The sequence below is a fragment of the Pipra filicauda genome, unplaced genomic scaffold (genome assembly GCF_003945595.2).
Source record: "Pipra filicauda isolate LSUMZ 115617 unplaced genomic scaffold, ASM394559v2 scaffold71_size5581439_pilon, whole genome shotgun sequence".
Classification (NCBI taxonomy): Eukaryota; Metazoa; Chordata; class Aves; order Passeriformes; family Pipridae; genus Pipra; species Pipra filicauda.
In genome coordinates this window covers 1,323,168-1,347,737 of record NW_024104887.1, presented here as the reverse complement: position 1 = coordinate 1,347,737, position 24,570 = coordinate 1,323,168, and the positions used below count along the sequence as shown (strand labels likewise).

The 24,570-nt window shown below is 46.3% G+C and overlaps 1 protein-coding gene across 1 annotated transcript in view; it reads left to right on the top strand.

Annotated features, from left to right (window-relative positions):
• The window catches only part of LOC113991046 (MAM domain-containing glycosylphosphatidylinositol anchor protein 2-like), a 189,988-nt gene that overhangs the window by 150,293 nt on the left and 15,125 nt on the right, over positions 1-24,570 (top strand). The window contains exons 11-15 of the mRNA XM_039389294.1: positions 832-956; positions 2,707-2,759; positions 4,330-4,424; positions 5,319-5,397; positions 5,798-5,955. Coding sequence (XP_039245228.1) covers positions 832-956; positions 2,707-2,759; positions 4,330-4,424; positions 5,319-5,397; positions 5,798-5,955 — 510 coding nt within the window. The remainder of the gene's footprint in view (positions 1-831; positions 957-2,706; positions 2,760-4,329; positions 4,425-5,318; positions 5,398-5,797; positions 5,956-24,570) is intronic.

The window sequence follows — 24,570 nt, the reverse complement described above, 5'->3', positions numbered from 1 at the left end:
TTTTTTTTTTTTTTTTTTTTTTTTTTTTTTTATGTTCCTCCTCTCCACCTTTATGAATAAAGGTGTCAAAGTGTGTCAACATGAGCATTTAGTTTGAACCAGGAGCATTTTTGGGAAGCGAATCTCCCGTGTGTCCCCACCGTGGGACCTTGGGTTGGATCTCCAGCAAACTCTCAGGTCTAACTCTACATAAACTGGGCTATTTTGGGCAGGCCCCAAGCCTGAGGGAAGTCCAGAACTCTGCTGATTTTCTTCAACCACGACCCCCCGACATTCATCTCAAAGTTATCCTAAAATATATTGGGGAGTGTGCCCCAAATTCCAACGTGGACATCGTCTTCTTGGCACCAGATGTTTTCTGCTGACACTGTTGATAAGGATGTTATTTTCTCAATAGGACTATTGAGACATTATTTTCTCCTATTTATTTATTTCTAGAAAAGGCCCTAAAAGCCCCACCAGCTTTGTTTTCATTTCCAAACTCTTCTCTCAAGAGCTCTGAGTTTGGCTGAGGTGTCTTAGCAAGCCCAAAACTACTCCAAACATTGTTCCCCTTGCCAGTCATGACATCCCCGCTGCCGTGTGTCAACGGGAGAGGAAGTCAAATAAATTTTTGGGGCTAAAAATCTCAGTCAGGTGATGATTTCCTACAAACATCAGTCCTGGGGCTGCGCTCGCTCTGTTTTGATGCAGGGTTCTATTTTTGGCTGCACAAAAGGGAAGCAAAGAGCACCAAATGGGTTTTCATCTGCACGTTAATTGTTGGTGTAGCTCAGTTTGGCAGCTGAAGGACTTAATTGCTGTCGAGTTTGTTCCTCTTGCCTGGCTCAGTGTTGTGTCTTCTCCCCCCTCTGCTCCACAGCCTGCAAGTGCAACGGCCACGCGTCCGTCTGCAACACCAACACCGGCAAGTGCTTCTGCACCACCAAGGGGATAAAAGGAGATGAGTGTCAGCTGTGAGTTTGTTTCTTTGTTGTTTGAAATCAGAAAGTCGTGCTGGTCCCACCGTGGAACACCCCCTGTCCCAGCATGGAACCCCCTTGTCCCACCATGGAACTCCTCCCTGTCCCACCATGGAACCCCCCCTGTCCCACCAAGGAACCCCCTTGTCCCAGCATGGAATCCCCTTGTCCCACCAAGGAACCCCTTCTGCCTCATAATGGAACCCCCCTGTCCCACCATAGAACAATCTTGTCCCACCAAGGAACCTCCCTCTTGTCCCACCATGAAACAATCTTGTCTCACCGTGGAACAATCCCTGTCCTACCATGGAACCCCCTTGTCCCACAATGGAACCCTCTTGTCCCACCATGAAACAATCTTGTCCCACCATGGAACCCCCCTATGCCACCATGGAACCCTCCCTGTCCCACCATGGAACCCCCTTGTCCCTCCAAGTCACCCCCCTGTCCCACCATGGAATCCCCCCCTTTTCCCAGCATGGAACCCCCCTGTTTCTTCCTGGTGCTGTTCCTGGTGTCTCTGCTCATCTCTCCCTGCTGATGGTTCAGTGACTGCTCTGAGGGTGCAGCCAGCTGGGCTTCCCCTGGGGGCTGTCTGGAAGGATCCTGAAGAATTCCATTTTTAAGAACGTTTCAGCTGGGAATGTTACACGGAAAGGATGGAAAAGTGAAGTGCCCACCCCCCAAACTGTACATGGAATCACAGCATGGTTTGGGTTGGAAGGGACCTTAAAGATCATCTCATTCCATGAGATGGGTCATTCCATGAGCCATGGGCAGGGACACCTCCCACTATCCCAAGTTGCTCCGACCTGACCTTGGACACTTCCAGGGATCCAGGGGCAGCCACAGCTTCTCTGTCCAACCTGGGGCAGGGCTCCCCACCATCACAGACAACAATCCTAACCCTGCCCTCTGGCAGTGGGAAGCCATTCCCTGTGTCCTGTCCCTCCACGCCTTGTCCCCAGTCCCTCTCCAGCTCTCCTGGAGCCCCTTCAGGCCCTGCCAGGGGCTCTCAGCTCTCCCTGGAGCCTTCTCTTCTCCAGGGGAACCCCCCCAGCTCTCCCAGCCTGGCTCCAGAGCAGAGGGGTTCCAGCCCTGGCAGCATCTCCGGGGCCTCCTCTGGACTGGCTCCACATTTTTTTCTCCCTCAGTAGTTCCTCTTTAATTGGGGGATTTTACTGCCTGTGCTCCCTGGGCTGGGCGAGCGTAAATATCCCTGAAAATGAGCCTTTGACATTCAGGCGGTTTAATGGAGCGGTTTTACAGCAACAAATTTGCTGGAGGTTTCTCTGTAACGAAACAGAAATGCTTTTAGTGCAATGTTAGTGGAAATAATTTAATTCCAAAGGATTTCATTGCCAGGTTTATTTTTGAGGGCGTCGCTCGCGCGAGCGAACTTTTGTCAGAGAGATCCTGGAATAGCCATAAATGTAAATGGGAATTAGTTTTTGACTGAGCTAATCCAGTTCCATGCTTTGTGAAGAGCTAATAAATACCTTCCAAGTGGATACAAAGGTTGATATCCAGAATTTTGTGTTTCATTTTTTATTCTGTACAAGTTTGACTCGCAGAGAACGTGGAATTTCGAGCCCAGCACAGCTCAGGCATTGATCTTTAATCATTGCTGTTATCAGCACAGGTTGTGTTTTCTGATATTTTAGTGGCTGGGAATAAATAAAACTACCAAAAAAAAACAAACAAAAAAACCCCAATTTATTAAAAAATGTGTTTTCTTTTTTAGGTGTGAAGTCGAAAACAGATATCAGGGAAATCCTCTCAAAGGAACGTGTTACTGTGAGTACCTCTGGGATTGTATTTGCAGATAAAAAATGTGCTTGAAGTTTAAAATACTTTGTTTCAGTTGTCTTAGCCTGTGTTTAAAATATGGGGGATTAAGGGAAGGACTGAAAAACAGCTCGAAAAAAGCTTAATTTTTCTGAAAAGTATTGTTTAAAGAGAATGAAAATGCTTTTCTTGATAAGGTCCGTGTGATGATTGGATTGTTTGAACAAAGTTTTGGATGTTTCTCACGTGACTGAGATGAAATCTGGTCTTTTGGAGAACACTCTCAAATAGATAAAACCCAAAGAATTTTTATAAGTGCAAAATGCTCTTTATTTTAAATTCTGATCCTTGTTAAAACGGGCTTCAGAACTGCCACGTTTCCTCGGAATGGAACAGTTGGATTCCCGTGCAATTCCAGAAGATCCTTTGCCAAGACTCGACTTACTTGGTGGAAACTCTCCAGGTTGTGTTTGCAAATATTAGCAATGAGCAGCAGCCTGGCAGGGGTGGAGAGATGGAATCTTGAATTCCATGGAGTCACCAACAGTGGGTTTGTCCAGCACAGAAATGCTCAACGGGCAGGTTTTGGCTAATTTGGGTTCTCCTCATGTGGCCAAACGAGGGCATTGGTGGCTCCTCATGACAATCTCCGTGCAAGGATGACCAGATTCGTTGCAGGGTTGGTAAAATGGACAAAAAAACAGGGAAAAGGCAGAATATTCCAACTCTTGCAGGAAGAATCTTGTGCTGTACAGATCCAGCCTGGCTTGGTTTCATTCCTTGAAGATTTCCTGGTGCTCCACTGTGGATAGACATCAGGTTGTCTGGCTTTCTCTATCCACAGGGGATCTCCAGGAGGCAGAGAGAGAAAAGTAGCACCTGGTGTATAATTTCCTATTCCTCATTGCTTGGAATGTTCTTGCACAGCTTCAGGAATGTGGACAAGTCAGAATATGGTGTTCAAGTCATAATAAATGTCAGCATAAATAAGGATGCTGAGACTGGTAGATGCATCCCCAAAACTGGCTGTTGATTATCCCCCAGCCCAAGCAAACATGAGCATGGAAGGACATCCAGGCAGACCAAAAACTGCTCCTGGAATGCCTGGGTGGGATGTATTCCAGGCAAGATGGGAGCTGAATCCATCAACAACCAGCTGCTCTGTAAAAATCCTCCCAGTAAAGTCCACTGATGCACAGAAACTTGTCGTGGGGGGAACTTTGTCCCCTGCCAAGTGGGAATTGCACATCCCTTTAATTTTCCTGCTGTCCCTTTAGAACATGGAGGTGTTGCAGGCTGGAAAAGTCAATATCTTGGCACATTTTTTACAGTGTGTTTTTACAATATTTAGGCATGAGCTTCCATTCAGAGCAGCTCTTGGCTGGCAAATCTGAGCCACCTCTTTCCCCCTCCAGGGTTTTTTGTCCCTTGTGTGGCATCATACACAGACTGGGGGTCGTTCCTGACAGCGTGGTGGCTCCTAGTTGTCCAAAAATCCCTTCAGTGCCATCATGCCTTGCTCTGCAGGAGTTGTTTTATTCCAGGAGGTGGGATAACCGTGTCCCTGTGTTTCTTACAGACACTCTCCTCATCGACTATCAGTTCACCTTCAGCCTGTCCCAGGAGGACGATCGTTACTACACCGCAATCAACTTTGTGGCCACGCCTGAAGAGGTGCATTTTCCACTTTTCCCTTTCAGCTTCGTCCCTTGGGGGTCCCTCTTCTCTCCTCCTGGCCGTGGAAGCTGTGGATTGTCACGGCTCCGGGGGTCTCCAGGTGTAGGCTGGTCACGTGGAAGGTGTTTCCAACCTCCACGGAGCAACCGGAGCTTTATGGCCTGGCCTTGGCTGTGCAGTCCCAAATTTTCGTGGGAAAAATTTCATAAGGATCCACAGTTCATTCTTTCCAGTTGTTTGAACAACTTCTGAGCCTCTCCAGTTCTATGGAATTACGGAATCATGGGATGGTTTGGGTTGGAAGGGACTTTAAAGGCCACCTTGTTCCCGTGGGCAGGGACACCTTCCACCAGCCCAGGTTGTTCCAGCCTGGCTTTGGACACTTCCAGGGATCCAGGGGCAGCCACAGCTTCTCTGGGAAACCTGGGCCAGGGCCTCCCAACCCTCACAGACAACAATTCCTTCCCAATATCCCATCTATCCCTACCCTCTGGCACTGGGAAGCCATTCCCTGTGTGCTGTCCCTCCATCCCTTATCCCAAGTCCCTCTCCAGCTCTCCTGGAGCCCCTTCAGGCCCTGCCAGGGGCTCTCAGCTCTCCCTGGAGCCTTCTCTTCTCCAGGGGAACTCCCCCAGCTCTCCCAGCCTGGCTCCAGAGCTGAGATGTTTTGCTTGTTTTCACCCCAGATCTTGTGTTTCAATTCTTCCTGTCCCATTCTTTGCACTCCTTTCAGCAAATGCAGTGTTTAGTTTTTTTGCTTGATGTATTTTCTTCAGGTAAATAACAAATTCCAAGATAATTTCTTTTTGTAGCAAAGGTTTGTTAGGAAACTATGCAGTCAAACTGCTTATCCTAAAAATGGGGATTTCTTTTTGTGTTTCCTTCCCGCAGCAAAACAGAGACCTGGACATGTTCATCAATGCATCCAAAAACTTCAACCTCAACATCACTTGGTCCACAAGTTTTGCAGGTAAAATGAGCCTGATTTGAGTTCCTTGGCAGCTCATTTCAGTTATCAGTTTCTGACAAATACAAATTTAATTAGGAAAACATTTTTTTTTTTTTAACCTCTGTACTTGATATATAATGTCCTTAAATGCTGGGCCTGAAGGAGGAGGTGAAATGTTTTAAAAAACCCTATGTTTTCCATGTTAGTAGTGCATTTTGGAAACCTAAGAAGGTGCAATTTTGATTTATAATAATGCAGCATTTTGGCACACAGTGATTTTGATATTGCAGTGCAGCTAAAAAAGAGTAATTTCTGAAGGAATAGTTAATTTTTTACCATTAGAATTCAGGTCGATTTGCCCTTTTGTTCTTTATTTTAAACACACATCAACACTTTTTTTTCTTGCTCCTTCCTAAACCAGCTGGCACACAGGCAGGGGAGGAAATTCCAGTTGTTTCCAGAACCAATATAAAAGAGTACAAGGACAGTTTCTCCAACGAGAAGTTTGATTTCCGCAACAACCCCAACATCACCTTCTTTGTTTACGTCAGCAACTTCACCTGGCCCATAAAAATCCAGGTAAGAGCTGGTCATTTATGTGGGATTCTTTAAAAGTGCCTTTTTTTTATTTTTTGGTGACACTTTGCTGTGCTTTGAGTTGTCCAAGCTGCCCCAGCCTCGGTGCAATCCCACAGCAGGCAGAGCTGGATGTTCTGGATAAGAGGGAAAAGGTGTGAGGCGTCTTCTGGTGCTGCCTCAGCCCAGGGGGTCTGAAAATGTGCTGGGAAATAAAGTGAGATGCTCAGTTCTTAAGGGCTTTAACAAGGTGTCTGACTCTGAATGGGGAGTTACTGATGTTGAATAGAAAGAGGGATGAAGTTAAAAACCAAACCTGGAATGTGGAGGCAGAGGAAAAGCAAACATCAGCTGCCTGTGTGCTCAGAGTGATGTGGGGCTTCTCTGAAGGACAAAAATCCTTCCAGGTCTGGGACAGAGATCATGGAATGGTTTGGGTTGGAAGGGACCTTAAAGCTCATCCAGTGCCACCCCCTGCCATGGGCAGGGACACCTCCCACTATCCCAGGTTGCTCCAAGCCCCTTCCAACTTGGAACACCTCCAGGGATGGGGAATCCACAGATCTCAAATAAGACCTGGCATTTCTGACTTCTTATTTAAGAAGTTTGGTCAAACGTGGGAACCCAAATTCTTCCATCTTCACCCTTGCCCAGCCCAGTATGATGTGAAAGCTGAGAGTTCACCTTGAAGTTCTTGGTGTTCCTGACATTCAGTCCCACAAACTCCCACTCCCTGATAATACTGAACAATGGCATGAGATCCACCTGGGAAAAAAACCCTCCTTGAGCTATAATGACATTTTTCAAGTTATTCCCTTAATTTTTAAAAATACATTAGGAATACCTGTGAAACTTCTGCATCACCTTCTGGTAAAGACAGAGGGTTTGAAGTGTTCAGGAAACTTTTTGTTGTTGATGGCAGGCCGTGGATTGGAGAGGCTCACTTTGGACTGCTTTTGGCTTCTTTTTAATGCCTTTTACAGTTTTGGTAATAGTTTGCCAACTGGAGAGTTTTGACTTTACAAATTGTTGAACTCTTAGTTTGTTTAGTTTATTTAGTCCTGATTTTTAGATGTGGAGGAGTTTGCAAGAGCTGCAGGGTCAAGCCTTGGTGTCATTGGATACTCAATGAAAATTTCATTTTCATTGAAATACTCTTGTAGTAGTGGAAGTAACATCTGTGTAGAAAGGTTGACACTTCTGTAGTGGTTTATTTAAATATTTGAGCTTCTCTTTTATCAAATTCACAGTCACAGACATCCAAAAAAAATCATATTTTATTTAACTTACAGGTTATTTTGACTGATAGTTGATTTTGCATAATCAGTGCTGGACTGAGTCTTATCCTGATTTATTACTTTATCCTGATTTATTACTTTATTATTTTAGTAATAAATAAAGTTCTTGCTGCAGAACTGTGGTAATACTTTGTAGATGTTTCAGAGCAGTGCTGTGACCTCTCCCTGAAACTCTCCTGACTTTACTCCAGTCTCCATCCACCTGCACTGACAGGGAATTTCTGGCTTTTCCTGTGCCAGTGTTGTTGAGCTTAAATGTCCCCTCCACCTCCTCCTTTGGCAGCTCAAACTCCTGCTTTCCCTGGATGAATTTGGACAGGTCATATCCTCTGGAAACCTTCCCTGTTTGTTTTTTGGCCTAAGCAGGACAAACCCTCCTGGTCTTTTCCTGTGGAACAGGTTATTCAGGTTCAGTTGCTTCCTTTGTTTTCCCTCTGTGCTTCCAGGTGTTTGTCTCTCTTGTACAGTTTTGATCATGGGGATCAGGATCTGACCAAGGCCAGCCTGGCCTTGGACACTTCCAGGGATCCAGGGGCAGCCACAGCTTCTCTTGGCAACCTGGGCCAGGGCCTCCCCACCCTCACAGCCAACAATTTCTTTCCCAATATCCCATCTGTCCCTGCCCTCTGGCACTGGGAAGCCATTCCCTGTGTCCTGTCCCTCCATGCCTTGTCCCCAGTCCCTCTCCAGCTCTCCTGGAGACCCTTCAGGCCCTGCCAGGGGCTCTCAGCTCTCCCTGAAGCCTTCTCTTCTCCAGGGGAACCCCCCCAGCTCTCCCAGCCTGGCTCCAGAGCAGAGGGGCTCCAGCCCTGGCAGCATCTGCGGGGCTTCCTCTGAACTCTCTGAGGACATGAATGTACCAGTCAGTGTCCAAATGCCATCCTTGAACTAACTTCTGTCCTCTTTAAACCACTCTAATTCTTGAAATGATCTTCACCACCTTCCTGTCATGCAGGAATTCCCAGTGTATTGATATCCATAATGAAGAATTCCCAGTGTATTGATATCCATAATGAAGTTGGGATTGGCTCAGCTGTACTTCTTAGGTCTTTACAATAAATAATTCTTCCAGACAGGAAACAGTGGACTGGAATAGCACAGGTGACTGTTGGCACCTCCAGTGCTTTGTTTGCACCTCATTCCAATTTTTCATTTGCTCATTAAGTTCTTTTATTCAACGTTCTCCTTGAGGAACTTCGTGTACCCTTGAGGTCTTGGGAGGATGAATGTTTAGATTCTCCCTCCTCCTCAAAATACAAATTTTAAATGTTCCACAGATCCATGCTCAGCTGTTGGACTGCTTTGACAGCCTCATTCCAGAGAGGATATTATTCCATGTGCCATGTCTTTTGGAGATGGGATGGGTGCTCTCTGCTTTCCCTGGATTAGAACCCATCAAAACATTGGAGTTCTGTCTCCACTGTGGTTGTATCTCTTACAGCCTCAACCCCGTGACACACTTTGCCTTCCACCCATGTTTATGTCCTTATTCCCCTCTTAATTCAGTGTTAAGCTTGGTTTTATCAAGCTCTCCTTACAGGATCTCTTCCCTTTCCCTCCTGGTCTCCTTTACTTGGATACCTGAAACATCTCCTGCTCTTTTGTTTTCATTTGCTGAGCTCTGGCACAGCTTGACTTCTGGCACTTCTTATTTTGTCTCCCTGCCCCTTGCTGGCTTTAAAGCCATTGCTAATCAATCCTTTCCTGTCCATAACACACATTCTCTTTAATTGATCCTAATGTCCTTTTTGAGGTTAGTTCTGAGGACGCAGCTTTCAAATAGCTTTACATCTTTGACCTGAGAGAAAGACTTGGATGGCAGCTTTGCCATCCCTCATCTCCTCAGCCCACTTGATTTTACTGTTTGATTTAATTTCTCATGGTTAAAGAGTGAACTTGGATTCTCTTACAACACTTAACCTCTTTTTATCCCTAATTTAATAGGAATGTGCCTGTGTGCACTCAATCCAAGGTAATGTTTTATCACCAGCTCTTCTTAATGCCCTTGTTACTTGCCAAAACAAAGCCTAAAATAGCATCAGCTCTTACTCATGGAGACTTCTTCACCCTTTTTTGTGGAGCCTGGCAGTGATATCACATCCAGGAATGTGTGGTCCTTAGGATTTCTCTTCAGTTCTCAGCCAAAAACCAAGATTCACTGTGTCCTTCCAGGTCTTGTGCAATATTCTGGGGTGGATTGAACTTCCCTGAGTTCCAATCTCTGTTCCTACCTGTCCTTTCTCTGCCTCTTCCTTACGTGCTTTCCCTATTTTTTTAATTTTTGAGAAGTCTTGGCTCTCTGGAGTTTTTCTTCAGTGTGATAAAACAGGAGTTAAATCATGGGATGGATTTTTGGGACAAAGATTTTTTTGAGGAAATGCCCAGAGAAGCTGTGGCTGCTCCATCCCTTGAATTGCCCAAGCAACCTGGGCTAGTGGAATATGTCCCTTCCCATGGCAGGGGCTTGGAATTAGGTCACCTTTAAGGTCCCTTCCAACCCAAATCATTCTGTGATTCCATGATTTTAAGACTTCTCAGCACTCAGTCCTTGACTCATCCCATGCTCTGTTCCTCTCAGGAATACTTTTGACTCAGATCTTTCCCATCTTCCATCTCTCATTGCTTTTTCCAAGCTGTTCATCCCTTATTTCCCTGCAGAAAAGTCCCTGTGCTTTGGGGTTCAGCCCTTCAGGGCAAAGTGGCTCCTTAATTAAAGCAGGATACAAACTGTTCCCTGATCTCCCAGCCTGACTCCTTCACTTTTCCTCATTGCAGCTCCACTATTAAACTTTCTCTCAGCTACAGAACGTGTTTCAACTTCCCTTTGGAAAGCAGGGTGGTTTTAATGGCAGGAATGTGATGAAATCTGGGAAATTCTGCTCCTGCCAGGCTGCTGGGAATGATTCTGTCTCAGCTCACACGTGTGTTTGGGTTGTTCCTGGGCAGGGCAAAATGTCCAAATCATATTTTTTTTTATTTTTTTTTCTTTGTTTGCATATACTGGTAAACAGTCATTTTACACCCCCTCGTTTCTCCTGGCTTATCTTCAATTTCAATACAACAAGTGTATTTAGACGTGAGATTTGTTTGTCTGTACAAAGCCTTGCAGCATAAAACTTCAGCAATGTAGTTTTTACTGCAAAACAACCCTACAATCCACTTTTTTTTTTTTTTTTTTTTAAAGAGCAGAAACCTTATCCTGAAGTCCTTGATTGAAATCTTGCCTCCCTTTCCCTCTCTTTGCCTGTTAAAATCTGCACTTGGAAAGTATAAATGCTCTTTTGTGTCAGAGACATGTCCCTGCCAATGCTCAATTCTGGCTGTTTCCCCCCCCCCTTTCTTGCTCCACCTCTTTTCCAAACCACTTCAGTTCATTCCTTTTTTCAAGTATATGGGTTTAGGATGTCTCTCCCTGCCTGTTCAATGCCTTGAAATGATTATTTAGTGGAAGAATTAAAGCAGCAAAATGCAGAAAGTCTTCAAAATGCAGCAATGCTCTTCCTGAGGAAGGAATTCCCTGAAAAGCCTTACCTTGCCAAGCTTTTCCTGAAAATCCAGGTAAGGTCTTGTCACAGCCAGCTGGATATTTCCTTTCTTTGCTTTGTGGCTCCTCTGCTCCAAACTTTGGCCACACTGAATTCCTGAGCATTCAGCAAACATTCCTTATCTTCCCTCAAACTGGGAATGCACCCTTTGGAAAAGGAACATCAGTGGGTGTTGAAGGGTTGATGTTTTTCTCTAGTCACTTCAACGTAATAAAACTTTTCCCCTCCATTATTTTTCCCTGCTTTCCTAATCTTCCTTGTGAGTTTGCTTTGTTACTCTTCCCAAATTTAACTCGGAGCAGAAAAGAGTTCTGGACTATAAATAAGCACAAAAAGAAGCAAAGAAATTCAGTGCAGGAGCTTTCAGAGGGGTTCCCTTCACGGGTTTCAGTCCAGGCAAAACTCCCTGCCAGGTGAGAGCTGGGAATTCTGGAGCTGACAAGTGGTTAATGGTGAGAATTTGAAACTCTCTTTGAAACCTGTGGAAATATCACTCTCTAAACTGGTTTTTCTTTATCTGGAGCAGGTTCCAGTGAGTGAGTCCCTCCCCTGAGTGCACAGGGGTGAAATTAGAGCTGCTAATAGAGCAAATCCACCCCCTTTTTAATGTCTCTGAGCTTTCTGCTCTGTTACAATTTACTGCTGCTGGTGTTTGCTGCCACTCACTAAACAGAAATCTCTGGTTTTGTCTTCTTTCTTACCCAAACTATTGTTTATATTCATTAACGTTCTGTTCCATTTGATTTTAGATTTTTTTTTTTGTTTTCCCTCCCAGAGTCACATCCTTGAAGCCTCTTGCATTGATCTCTACTTTCTGAGAATATCTGAGGCATTTTTAGGAGCTGATTTAAGGCAAACCCAGTTTGTAATTGTATCATTAACTGGCAATTGCCTCCTGTCTTTCCCTTCGTGGTGCTTGAAGTATTTTGATTTGAAACGTTAATTACCAACCAAATGCTTCAAGGAACAAAAAAAAGGAGCTGAAGGAATTTTGCAGCCTCTTGCATACAGAATATTCCACTTGAAAAATCGTGGTAGATGTTCACTCTAGATTATTTTCTTGGCAATTCAGCATCGTGTTGGGCTTCAAAAAAGCACCACAGTGAGCACGGGGCATCGCTGCACGTGCAGTGGTGGAGGCTGGAGCAGCATCCACAGCTCCCACTGGCTGAGGAGGATTTTGGGAACCAGTGGGAAACATCCAAATCACTGATATTGTTACCTTCCACTCTGATTTCATGAAGGCTGTGATGGAAAAATACCTCAAATTGCCTCTGCTGTCTCCGGTTTTAGTTTTTCCCACTTCTTTCCGGCTTCTTCCACTTGATTTCTTTCTGGGGTGGTTGATTTATACAGTCTCCTTTAAATCTTTATTCCTTTCACAGAATGGACAGGGCTGGAAGGGACCTTAAAATCCATCTGTGGTTTGCTTGATTCAGTCACATCACGTGTTGTCATTACCATTTTCTCCGTTTCCAAATGTGTTGTTTACCCTGATAGGAAAATGTTGTTGAACCCCATCAAAGTGTTGAATTGCTCTCTGGTTCACCCCCTGAAAGGGTGAATGGTGAAGGAAAGGTGGGAACAATTCAGCTCCTTTCAGTTGATTGTTGTTGCTGAGGAGCTGCCAAAAGTTCAAGCGTAGAAACTGTAACAAATGGGAGACCTGGGAAATTAAGGAGAGGCTTTAAATGTGCTGTCATTAAATAAGGATTTGGTTTGTGGTGACTATGACTTTTTTGTCCCGGGCGACTGTGTCCGGACTGGCACAGAGAATCATGAAATCATGGCATGGTTTGGGTTGGAAGGACCTTAAAGAACATCCAGTCCCACCCCCTGCCATGGGCAGGGACACCTTCGACTGTCTCAGGTTGTTCCAAACCACGTCCAACCTGGCCTTGGACACTTCCAGGGATCCAGGGGCAGCCACAGCTTCTCTGCCCAACCTGTGCCAGGGCCTCCCCACCCTCACAGCTAGGAATTCCTTCCCAATATCCCATCTAACTCAAAGGCACTTAACCCTTGCCTGGATGTGGTGCAGCCTCAGTCCCTTTGACTGGAGGTTGTGGCTTCAGAAACCCCCAAAAAACTGCTCACAACAAACTCCCCCTGGGTGTTGTGCTGGGGGGGGGGGATTTTTATCATGGACTCATGGAATGATTTGGGTTGGAAGGGAGATGAAGGATCATCTCATTCCACCCCCCTGCCATGGGCAGGGACATCTTCCACTATCCCACATTGCTCCAACCTGGCCTTGGACACTTCCAGGGATGCAGGGGCAGCCACAGCTTCTCTGCCCAACCTGTGCCAGGGCCTCCCCACCCTCCCAGCCAGGAATTCCTTCCCAATATCCCATCTAGCCCTGCCCTCTGGCAGTTTGAAGCCATTGCCCCTTGTCCTGTCCCTCCATCCCTTGTCCCCAGTCCCTCTCCAGCTCTCCTGGAGCCCCTTTAGACCCTGCCAGGGGCTCTCAGCTCTCCCTGGAGCCTTCTCTTCTCCAGGGGAACCCCCCAGCTCTCCCAGCCTGGCTCCATAGGAGAAATCCATGGGTGCCACAGCTCCAGCTGTGCAGATCCACAGTGTGCCCCATCCCAGGGAATGTGGGATGTCAGTTGTCAGCTCCAGAGCCCTCGGCTGATGTGCTTTCAGTGACCCCCCTTCACTCAGGGCCCTCCCTCTCTGCCTTCTGCACTTTTCTTACCATTTCCATGATGTCTGCATCCAACTTTGGAAGGAAAATGCTCATTTTAGTGCTCTGGAGAAGAGCTGCTCTGCTGCACTGAGTAGGATTTCCCACAGATGTGGGATCTGCTCCCAATAATCCTTTCGGAGCTGCCGCTTCCTTGGATCCGAGTCCTTTGTGTATTAAACCCGTGGCTACTAATTTTTTATGACCTTTTCTTCTTTCCTGAGCTGTTCTGAGGGTACAGCCAAAGCTCTGTTGATTCCCAGGCATCAGAAAGCTTCCCTGCCTCTCTCTCTGCATCCCAAGGATTTTCCGTGGGATTGTGTTACAGGCACTAATTGCCTCCTTTGACCTGGGAAAGTTTTCCCACTGGGTTTCCAGCAATGTGCTCAAAATGTCTCTAGGAATGCAAGAGGGCACATTCCCTTCACATCTCCTTGGCTTTGCAGAGCTGGGAATAACGTTGGAAATGGGTCTTTCCCAGAAGCCAGGAGATATTTCCTGTGTTAATATGTAGGAGCCATGTGCTGCTGGTGCTGGATTTTGGAGCCAGGATGAATTAACTGGACTGGGATTCTCCCAAGGAATGGGTCTCGTTTTCTCTCTTAGCTGAACGTGGCTATTTAAGTGGAAAATAGTAGCCAGTACCTTCCAAAGTGCCAGGAATTACATTCCTAAGAAGACTCCCAATCAGACAAAGCTGTTGCTCTGATCTTTGTCATCATTTATTTTAATATTCCATCACTCTCCTGTCCTGCAGACACTGCAACCTTCCCAAATTCTCATTTTTCAAAGGAAAGCTCCTTCATTAAAGCGGTTTTGAGTTGAATTTCTTCTTCTGATGCTCTTCCCCATCATCCTGCTATTTTTATTGGCAGCTCAAACAGGTGCTCTGCATTAGTGAGGATCTTAATACCAGTTTCAGTTAAGCTTTAATTTGACTTGCCATTCCATGTTTAATGTGGTTCAGGAGGCATTTGCTTTCTTGCAGAGCTAAATGATGGATGACACTTGGGAAGCTTTGAGGTACCTCAGCTCCTGCCAGGGGAGGGAGATGGTTACCCCAAAACAGAGCTGGGGGAATAGCTGATCCCACACTTCCAGCTTCCTTGGATTTGAGGCTTTCAACCTCTTTAAGGTGATTTAAGGAATATTTCCAGCAGTGGTTCTCTCTGGGGTTCCCTTTTGAGGTTTGCAAGGTTTTGATAATTCCCAGAATAAGATGGAGCCAAGGAACCATCCCCCAGTTAAAAAGCAGGGCCTGAACTGGCTCTTAATTCCCTGATTCCTCTCTGGAGGAGGCATTTGGTGTTTGATACAGGGCATAAATATCCCCATGGAGGTTTCCAGCCTTTCCCTAAATTAATACCATTCTCTAATTGGAGGCTCATGGAACGAGAGCTCTCGGGGAAGGTAAAGGCAGAGAAAAAGCGTCTTTGTTGTCGGCCAAAGAGAATAAAACACATTCAGATAGGTGGTGATTGCTTTGATAAAATAATCATGGAGGCTTGAAATCATCCTGAGGGGGCTGATCCTGCCAGGTCCTCCCTGTGCCTCCTGCATCTTTAACGAGGCCGAGATGTAGGTGCGGAGATAAAATCGCCCTCAGCTCGCTGGGACGATCCTTTTCCAAAAATGTTCCTTCTTCTCTTGCTTCTGGAAGCACCACAATGCCAGAGTTTTTTGCTAATGATGTCCCTTGCCTTTCTCCAGCTCTTCAGCAGGTGCTTTCTGAGCAGAGCTCTCCCTGCCCCTCTCTCTCTCTCTTGCTGTGTGAGGGGTTCGCCTCAGAAACCCGACGACGGGACGTAAATCAATTTGTTAATCTGATGAAATCTGCTGTTGAATGTAATTACTTTTGGAGACATGCAATTATGGGCTGATTTTTCTTTTTTTCAGAGCAGCCAAACTGACATCTTCTGCTGGGGTGGGGGTGGGGATGGGAAGATTTAAACCACCCTGGTTAAATGGGCCTTTAAAACATGAAACAGCTGCTTGTGTTTTATCTGCTCCCGCCGCCTCGATTTTGGCACCAGCCATTGACATTTTTCTCCTTTTAGAAGTTGTTCCCTCTCAGATTAAGTAATATTTTTGTTTAGCAGGTTCTTAAATGCTCAGAAAGGAGGGTTTCTCTCCAAGGCACTTAAACCCTTGCCTGGATGTGGTGCAGCCTCAGTCCCTTTGACTGGAGGTCGTGGCTTCAGAAACCCCCAAAAAACTGCTCAAACCAAACTTTCCCCGGGTGTTGTGCTGGGAGGGGGGGGATTTTTATCATGGAATGATTTGGGTTGGAAGGGAGATGAAGGATCATCTCATTCCACCCCCCTGCCATGGGCAGGGACACCTTCCACTATCCTACATTGCTCCAACCTGGCTTTGGACACTTCCAGGGATCCAGGGGCAGCCACAGTTTCTCTGCCCAACCTGTACCAGGGCCTCCCCACCCTCCCAACCAGGAATTCCTTCCCAATATCCCATCCAACCCTGCCCTCTGGCAGTGGGAAGCCATTCCCTGTGTCCTGTCCCTCCATCCCTTATCCCAAGTCCCTTTCCAGCTCTCCTGGAGCCCCTTTAGGCCCTGCAAGGGGCAACCATTGAAACCTTGGGGTTTTACATCCCCAGCTTAAGGAATTTCTGGGGATGAACTGTGCTGACTCACATACCCTTTGTGAGGTTTATTGGAATATTTTCATACAACATTGGAAGTCTGTTCGTGTGGCTGCTGCAAAACTTTAGCTGCATAAATAAGGAAAAAGTTCCAGGAGAGCAGAGATCCAGCCCGAGATCCAGATTTAATAATACCACCAGGATTTCTTAGGATGTGTTTTTTCCAGCTCTGACAGTAAGATATGTATGGATTGCCTTTACTTTTAAGGAAGCTGATTTTTTTTTTCCCTCCCCCTGTTTAAAATGCAGGGCTGGAAAAACATAATAACTAAAAAAAAAAATGCAGAATTAATTTTCTGTGGAAGCAAAGTCCAAATTAGGCATTAATTTCTCCTGGGTGAGGCAAGGGCTGGTTGCTTGGAGTTGCTGTGCTGAATGACTCCTGAAAACACCAGAACCCACCATGGAATGGGAATGTAAACCTGAAATTCAAATATATTTCATAAAACGAGCCCTGTGAGCCATTGCAGGGGAGCTTTTATGGCCACCAAAGAATTAGATGCATTTCTTTGTGCAAAAGCTTATTTAAAGAGTCAAAGCACAGTGAGCAGAGTTAATGAAGAGGAGAAAAGTGTGTTGGCAATAAAATCAAAGAAGCCACAGGCTCGAATGTGACGGTAGATCCAGCCTGGCTGAAACCACGAGGGAAAAACAGATCCAGGACTAACAGAGGGTGACAAATCCAAAAGCCTGTGGCTTCTTCAGCTCCCAGACACGGAGACAGAGCCTCCAGCACTGCACCAAAAGCTCTCAGCTGGCTCTGCGGGGCTGCTTTGGGGGGAAAAAACATTCCTGGAATGTCCTAAAACCTACCTTTTCTCTCATTCACTTTCCTGACTTTGTATTATTAAGATTTGAGGGGTTTTTACTGTATGGGCAGATGTTGCTCCCAGCAGTGTTGGGGTCAGGGCAGTGTGGGACTGTCACAGCCCTGGATAACAGTAAATTTCTGGGATAATTAGTTTTTTTGTTATTTCCCCCCCCCAAATTGATTATTTTTAATGTATTTGTCCTTAATTGTGAGTGTCACGTGTAGTTATTTCTTTAAACAGTCTTGTTTTGCCTGCCAGACCAGCACCATCCTCCTTCCCACCCCTGGACCCAAAGTATCAGTAGATTCCATGAATATTTTGACTGTGAGGATTGAAATAAATTTGTCATGTCAGTATTTTACTGGGAGATCCTTCAGGACAAAATGGTGAACAATCTGTTCTAGAAATCCTTTAGTGACAACCAGTGACCACCTGGGCTTTTTAATGCCAATACAAGAGAGGTGGTTCATTTTTCCCCACCCAGCACAGTTATTTCTCACATTAAGATTTATTGAACACCAAACCATAGCCAAGGCTCTCAACAAATAAACCCTTGATGAATAAAAATAGCCCAACCCTCTGATTTCTGACTTCATGGCTCTTTAAAACTGATTTTGGATAATTTGCTGAAAGGAAATTTGGTTGATTTTTTCTTTTTTTTTTACTGCCCCTTCCTGTCGTGATGTGACACCAGGTTTGAGACAAACTTGTGGCTTCAGGGTTGTGTAACTATGTGAGAAAGTTGCCATTCAAAGGTATTTTTGTTTGGTTATTTATATAAATACATATTTAGTTTGTGGTTGGAACTAGACAATCTTGAAGGTCCCTTCCGAACCAAACCATTCTGCGATTCTATATATTATATATAAAAACATATATATGCAATTATTTTACTTCTTTATTTAAATTAAGGATGAAAAATCCTTAGGATTTCTGTGGAAACTTCTGCACGTGGCACGTTGCAAACCTGTTGTGCTCCAGGTTGATAAACATAATAAATCCCCCCATGTGATCCTTAGAATTCACAGCTTCCTTAGAGGAGACAGAGCTTGTTTTCCCCATTAATACCAGAGAAACTCTGAGCTCTGTCTTGCATTTATTCCACTGTTTTGTCTGGTCAGAAATGATGCAAGACAGAAGGTTTTGCCCATTTCCATCTGTCAGCTATTTTGCAGCCTAAAAAAAAATAATAAAAAAAGGGCAAATATGCCTTTAGCTGCTTTCTCCTTCTTTTTCTCCCTGACTCCCCCTTGAGTACTCACATTCCCAGCTCTTTAGGAAAACAACTTTTATTCCTTTTATTGTGGTGACCGTAAAGCTCATTTTTGCTGGACTTTGAGGGGTCTGAGTGAGGGTTTGAGCTGTTGTGTGCTGGAGATTTTTAGTTTTTTTCCACCCTGGAAGTCTCCAGGAATAGTTGGGCCGGTGCCGGACGTCGCTGAGCCTGCACACAGATGGTGTCAGGGCTCTGCTGGGCACAGAGCCAGGGAATGGGATCCTTCCAAACCCAAATGCAATGGGATCCTTCCCAAATGCATCCCCAGCGCAGCAGCTGGGACTGAGGGAGGTGCTTGAGGATTTGGGACTGGGAAGACTGGAGTGTTTTCCTGCTGGGGATTCACTTTCTGTCTCAGCTTTCAGGGTCTTTGTTTTTTAACCATTTTTTCCCAAGTATCTCAAAGCTGCCTTGCCTCCAGAACAACTGCTGCAGTCAGAGAGTAATGGAATTGTTGAGGTTGGAAAAGCCCTCTGAGATCATCCAGCCCAGCCATCAACCAAGGCCACCACTGACCCCTGTCCCCAAGTGCCACATCCACAGGGATTTGAAATCCCTCCAGGGATGGGGACTCCACCACTGCCCTGGGCAGCTGTGCCAGTGTTGGACAACCCTTTCCAGGAAGGAATTTTCCCCAGTATCCAAAATAAACCTTTTCTGGCGCAGCTGGAGGCCGTTCCCTCTCCTCCTGTCCCTGGTTCCCTGGGAGCAGAGCCCAACCCCTCTTGGCTCCCCCCTCCTGTCAGGGAGTTGCAGAGCCAGAAGGTCCCCCCTGAGCCTCCTTTTCTCCAGGCTGAGCCCCCCCAGCTCCCTCAGCTGCTCCTGCTGCTCCAGCCCCTTCCCAGCTCCGTTCCCTTCCCTGCACACGCTCCAGCCCCTCCATGTCTCTCCTGTCTGAGGGGTCCAAAAGAAGAACTGAGTTCAAATAATTCACTGAGGAGTCACCGAGAATTCCGAAGAAATCAAATTTTTCTGGCCCTGCCTCATCTTTCCCGTGGCCTTTGGTTGGGTGTCACTGTAACATGGAGCTGTGCAGGGTCTGATCTGAGTTTGCTGTTCCCATTATGGCACTTCCCGGCACGTTATTTCCTGGTACACTTTAAAATTCAGGCGAGCACCACTCTTCACCCTGTGTCAGATTTGTGGGATAATTCCTGGGATTCAGTGAAATTTGGGGCCACGTCTTGAGCTCTACTTTTAATTTAGGGACAGCCCTGCCCGTGTTCGCTCCGCAAAACCATCCCAGAGTTCACGTGGGGAGACGAAACACGGATAATTGGCATTTCTGAGCCAACTGCTGCCTGCAGCCAATTAGCTGGCAAGTGACAATTTGTGGCTGCTGCAGAAAGGCAGTGTTGGAATATAAATCGATTTTTTCACCCTGGTGGAGGTTCAGGAGTGAGGCAGGTTTTATGTTTGCGCTGTAGCAAAGTGGCTGTGCCGTAGAGCTCAGTGGCTCAGGTGATGTGGCAGCAGGTGAGGAGTGGGTCGTGAATCTCTCCGATCCCTCACACAGCTCGGAGGGGTTGGGTGTGAAAATCAGCTCCGAGGGGGGGATTTTATATTGACACCTTGGAGGGTGTGAATCTGAGCACGGGAGACTCTTCAGCTGCACCAGGGTCTGTGTGAGTTGAGGAGAGATGGATTTGATGGGGGAATTGTTCAGTGAATTTGGTCCAGAGGAGGCCCTGGAGATGCTCCGAGGGCTGGAGCCCCTCTGCTCTGGGGACAGGCTGGGAGAGCTGGGGGGGTTCACCTGGAGAGGAGGAGGCTCCAGGGAGACTTTCCAACACCTTCCAGTGCTTCTGGTGCCCACACACAGCATCAGGTGTATCACAAACTCTCTGGGATCTCCCAGCTCCTGTTGTGTGTCAGAGATTTTCCAAGTTATAATTAATTCCCTTAAGACCCTTCTCTCGAACCTGAGGTTTAACTTCCCTGCCTAGAGAACCTTTCCCTGTGGATCAGGTTGTTTTTGCAGCTTGTGGAGACTTACAGAAGTCAAGGCAGCTTCAATTTTCTCGCTGACCTACAAATTTGGGTGTAGTTTTTTGCTGTTGATATAAAATAGGTCTGCGATGCCCCTGAAAGGAAATGTCCTGCCTGTGTGTTGTGATGGGCTGTGGATCCACCCCAAAGCTGTTGGATGGGGCTTGGAGCAACCTGGTCTAGTAAAAGGTGTCCCTGCCCATGGCAGGGGGTTGGAGCTGGATGGTCTTTAAGGTCCCTTCCAACCCAAACCATTCTGGAATTCTGGAGCAGCAGCTGGAGGCAGGTGAGATGTCCTAGGGCTGATTGGCAATAGGTTTAACCCCTCTTTAAGCAATGAATGAGCCTTTAGTGCATCCATGAAACCAAGGGGAAGGCTTCTCTGTGGGAATTTGAACCAACTGAATGGAGGGGTCTGCAAATAAATATCTTTTTGTGCCTCAGGGGTTGAAGGTCCTGTTGTGGAACTGAGCAGGTAAATCATTTTCTAGACACTACACAGGCCAGCTGGATGACAGATGAGCTTCCCCTTGAGTGTAAGGGGATGATAGGAATATACCTCTGGATTTGGATCTTAATCTGTGTCTGAATCCCATAAATCATCTGCAGAGGTGAACAGATCTTCCATTCTGGAGAGTGTTCCTGGCAGCTGACGTCGCTGAGATGATTTGAGAGCCGCCTGCCCAAAAAGGATCATCTCGGGGTTTGCTCATCCCTCAGGGAGCAGGGTCAGCTCCAAAATCCCAGCTTTTAAAGGGCTGGAATTTTGAATGAAGAGCTTTTTGCCTTGCTCTCTGCTGCCTTAATGACTTCCTTGGCTCATTAACGACGTTCACAGAACACGTGAAGCGGCATCATGTGGCAGAACCGAGACCACCCTTCAGGTGGTGCAGCTGGATTGCTGTGCTGACCTGTTTTTCCCTAAAACCTCCCCTCTGAGGCTGTTGGAATTGACTTCCTGCTCCTCTGGAGTGCAGAGCACCAAGCTCAACATGGATTTTGTTTCACTAGAGCACCTTGTGTTTGTGTTTAAAGGAGAATTGGAACAAGGAATGACGTTTCTCTTGAGCAGAAGAGCCATTTCCCCCCCACACAGACCTCTCTATCCTAGAGGGCAAAATGAATATTTTGATGACTTTGGCATCACTCAGGAATACTTAGAGCCCCTTTGTTTTGCAGCAGGTCCTCTGACAGCAGCACAGGCACACTCAGCATTCAGGCCACGGCGCCCTGTTAGTGTTGTGTGTCTTCTCCAAGGTCAGGTTGAATCCTTGCCTCTAACCACAGCAAAAAAAGAGACAAGACAGTGCAGTTCTGAGGAAGGAACAGAGGAAGATGTGCAGAAATGGCACCTGTGGAGCTCCCAGCCTTCCCCTCTTACCTGCTGCTTTTTGCTCGTTAACTTTGGCGCCGGGGCCGGCTTGAAATGAAAAGCCAAAAGCAGCCTGAAATTCCTAAATTTCCACGGTTTGCAGGGCTGTGTGGTCCTGCAGACTTTGAAAACACGAGTGCTGTTGCATTCTGCCCCCTGCCAGGTGGGGGTAATGGCTGGAGCAGTAGGACCTTTGATATCTCCTGAATTCACAGCAAGCCTCAAGCTCCAGGAGCCCTTTTCATGTTGCGCCTTCTCCCTTGGACTTCTCTGCTTTCTGAAGTTAATTAGGCTCTTATTTTTCTCTCTTTTACAGTTCTGTTCTAGGAGCGTGTCCTGTGCAAAATATCCTTTCCAATTTCCCTTTCTCTCATCCCTGAGACAGAGCAGGGATGAAAGGAAAGGCAGCAGTGGTGTGAATTGAGTCGCTTTGTGCGGGAGCGAAGAAAGGCAGAAATCCGGCCTGTAAATAATCCGGAATTGTCAGCAGGGAGAGAGAAGTCAGAGAAACGATATTTTCTGTGGTTGATCCTGTTTTCTCAAGCGTCCAGAGACCCAAAATGTCCCAAAATATGCTGTGAAATAGCCATACTTGCAACATTCTTCTGTTTATCACAGAATGATGGAATGGTTTGCCTTGGAAGGGACCTTAAAAACCATCTCATTCCATGGGCAGGGACACCTTCCACTAGCCCAGGTTGCTCCAACCTGGCCTTGGACACTTCCAGGGATCCAGGGGCAGCCACAGCTTCTCTGGGCAACCTGGGACAGGACCTCCCCACCCTCCCAGCCAGGAATTCCTTCCCAATATCCCATCTGACCCTGCCTATGGCACTGGGAAGCCATTCCCTGTGTCCTGTCCCTCCATCCCTTATCCCAAGTCCCTCTCCAGCTCTCCTGGTGCTCCTGTAGGTTCTGAAAGCTCTCTCTGGAACCTTCTCTCCTCCGGGCTGAACGCCCCAGCTCTCTCATTAGCAGTTCTTCAGCTAATTTTACATTAGTGCCACAAATATTATGTCTGATATTAGGAATTATTTGAGTTTGGAGAGAGGTTTGTCCCATCCCCCTTGTGGCAAATAATTTGGCTTCTATTTCCCTAAAATCCCAGGAAGTCCTAGCACAAGTAGGAAGATTCATGCTGTGACAAATGATCTGTAAATCTGATTATTGCAGCTAAACAAGAGGTGTTTCTTCAGTTGGTTTCTTGCTGGATTCCAGAAGAAAAGAAATTTCTGCAGAATTTCCCCCTGGGTTGGTGATAGTGATTTTCCTTGGGGAGATGTGAAATTCAAGTTGGTTTTAATGAGTTCAGAGCATTTGTAGATCAAAGAGTGGAGCCTTAAATGACTTTATTGTTGCACTTAAATGCTTCAGGTGAAGTTAGGTCTTAGTAGACTGAGAGGTAACTGGACCCATTTTTGTCCCAAACTGTTCTCTTGAAGTTTAATCTCAATTTTCTTTCCTCTTGAAGCACAACCTGAATGGAAAGCACGTCCTGGTATGGAATCATCCCAGTTTGTTGGTCAGAATTTCTATCAGTCACAGGCTGGAGTTTTTGGGTTTAAAACACCAACTGTCGCTGCAACATCGCTCGGGTTCAAATTACTTTTCCTTTCCTCCAAATATTTTGGGGCCAAGTCATTTGCCATGAACTCCTTTGCAATGTGTGAGCACTGATTTCCAACCCAGGGCAATTCTGGGGATGTTTTTGGCCAGTCAGGGGTGGCCAGATTTGCTTCCTGGCTTCGTATTTTATGTTAATCAAATGATAAAAAAAAAAAAAAAGTAAAGCTCTTAATTATGAATTTTTATCAGTCCACAGAGCTATTCCTGTTCATCTGGAAAAGCAGGTGGATTGTTTTGATCCTTCAAATGGTGAAAAAGCAGGATGGGGGGGCTGTGCTTTCCCAGGTATTTATTCAGATCAGATAAACACGAGCTTTGTAATATTCTTTGGGATTAACATAATTAATTATCTGATTTAACTACTTAAGCGTGCTCTGTTATTTCTAAAAATATAAAATATCCTTGGAAGGTGTGTGTGGCTTGGGAATACTGGCTGGAAAGCTGGAAAAGGAGCTGGAGGGTGCTGGTTGGTGGTGGCTGAATGTGAGCCCAGGTGGAAGTTTAGGTTGGATATTTGGAAAATTCCCTCCTGGAAAGGGTTGTCCAGCCCTGGCACAGCTGCCCAGGGCAGTGGTGGATCCCCATCCCTGGAGGGATTTCAAATCCCTGTGGATGTGGCACTTGGGGACATGAGTCAGTGGTGGCCTTGGCAGTGCTGGGGGATGGTTGGACTGGATGATCTCCGAGGGCTTTTCCAACCCCGGTCATTTTGGGATTCTTTGTCGTGGAAGCGGTGATTTGTCTTGGCAGCTGAGTTGAGGTTCTGCCCCATTCCTGGAGAAGTTTCTCCTCATTCCCAGCAGGAGCCACACGGAGCTTCCCTGCAGTTCCTCTGCCTCATCCTCTGGTACAAAATCAGAGTTTTTTTGAGGGGGGAGAAACGAATCTTTTCCCACCATTGAAACTTAATTAAAAATCCCTCCCTGCTAAGGAATTGCTGCCATGTTTTCCCTGGATCCAGGACCAACAAGAGCCATTTCCAACCCAGCTTTGGCTGTAACTGGATGAATGAAGTCCTGGGAGCACATTCCATGAGGCTCTGAGCAAACAAAGCAGGAACAGTGATGAGCCCAAATTGCCCTGGACACACATTGGGCAGCTCTGATGGCATTTCCAGCCTGGGAGAAGGGAATTGGGGAAATTCCCTTTAATTTTAATCAAAGCTGGGCTTTCATTTTAATCTGTGTGTGAGGCCCAGAGCTCGGCTGGGCTTTGCAGGGGGACAATTCCAACAGGCAGGGAAAACCACCATGGGAAAGCATTTGTGGGACTTGGGGTGAAATAAACCGAATTTTCCTTTTTTTTTTTTTTCCTTTCCTTCCTTTTTCCTTTTCCCCCCTTTTTTTC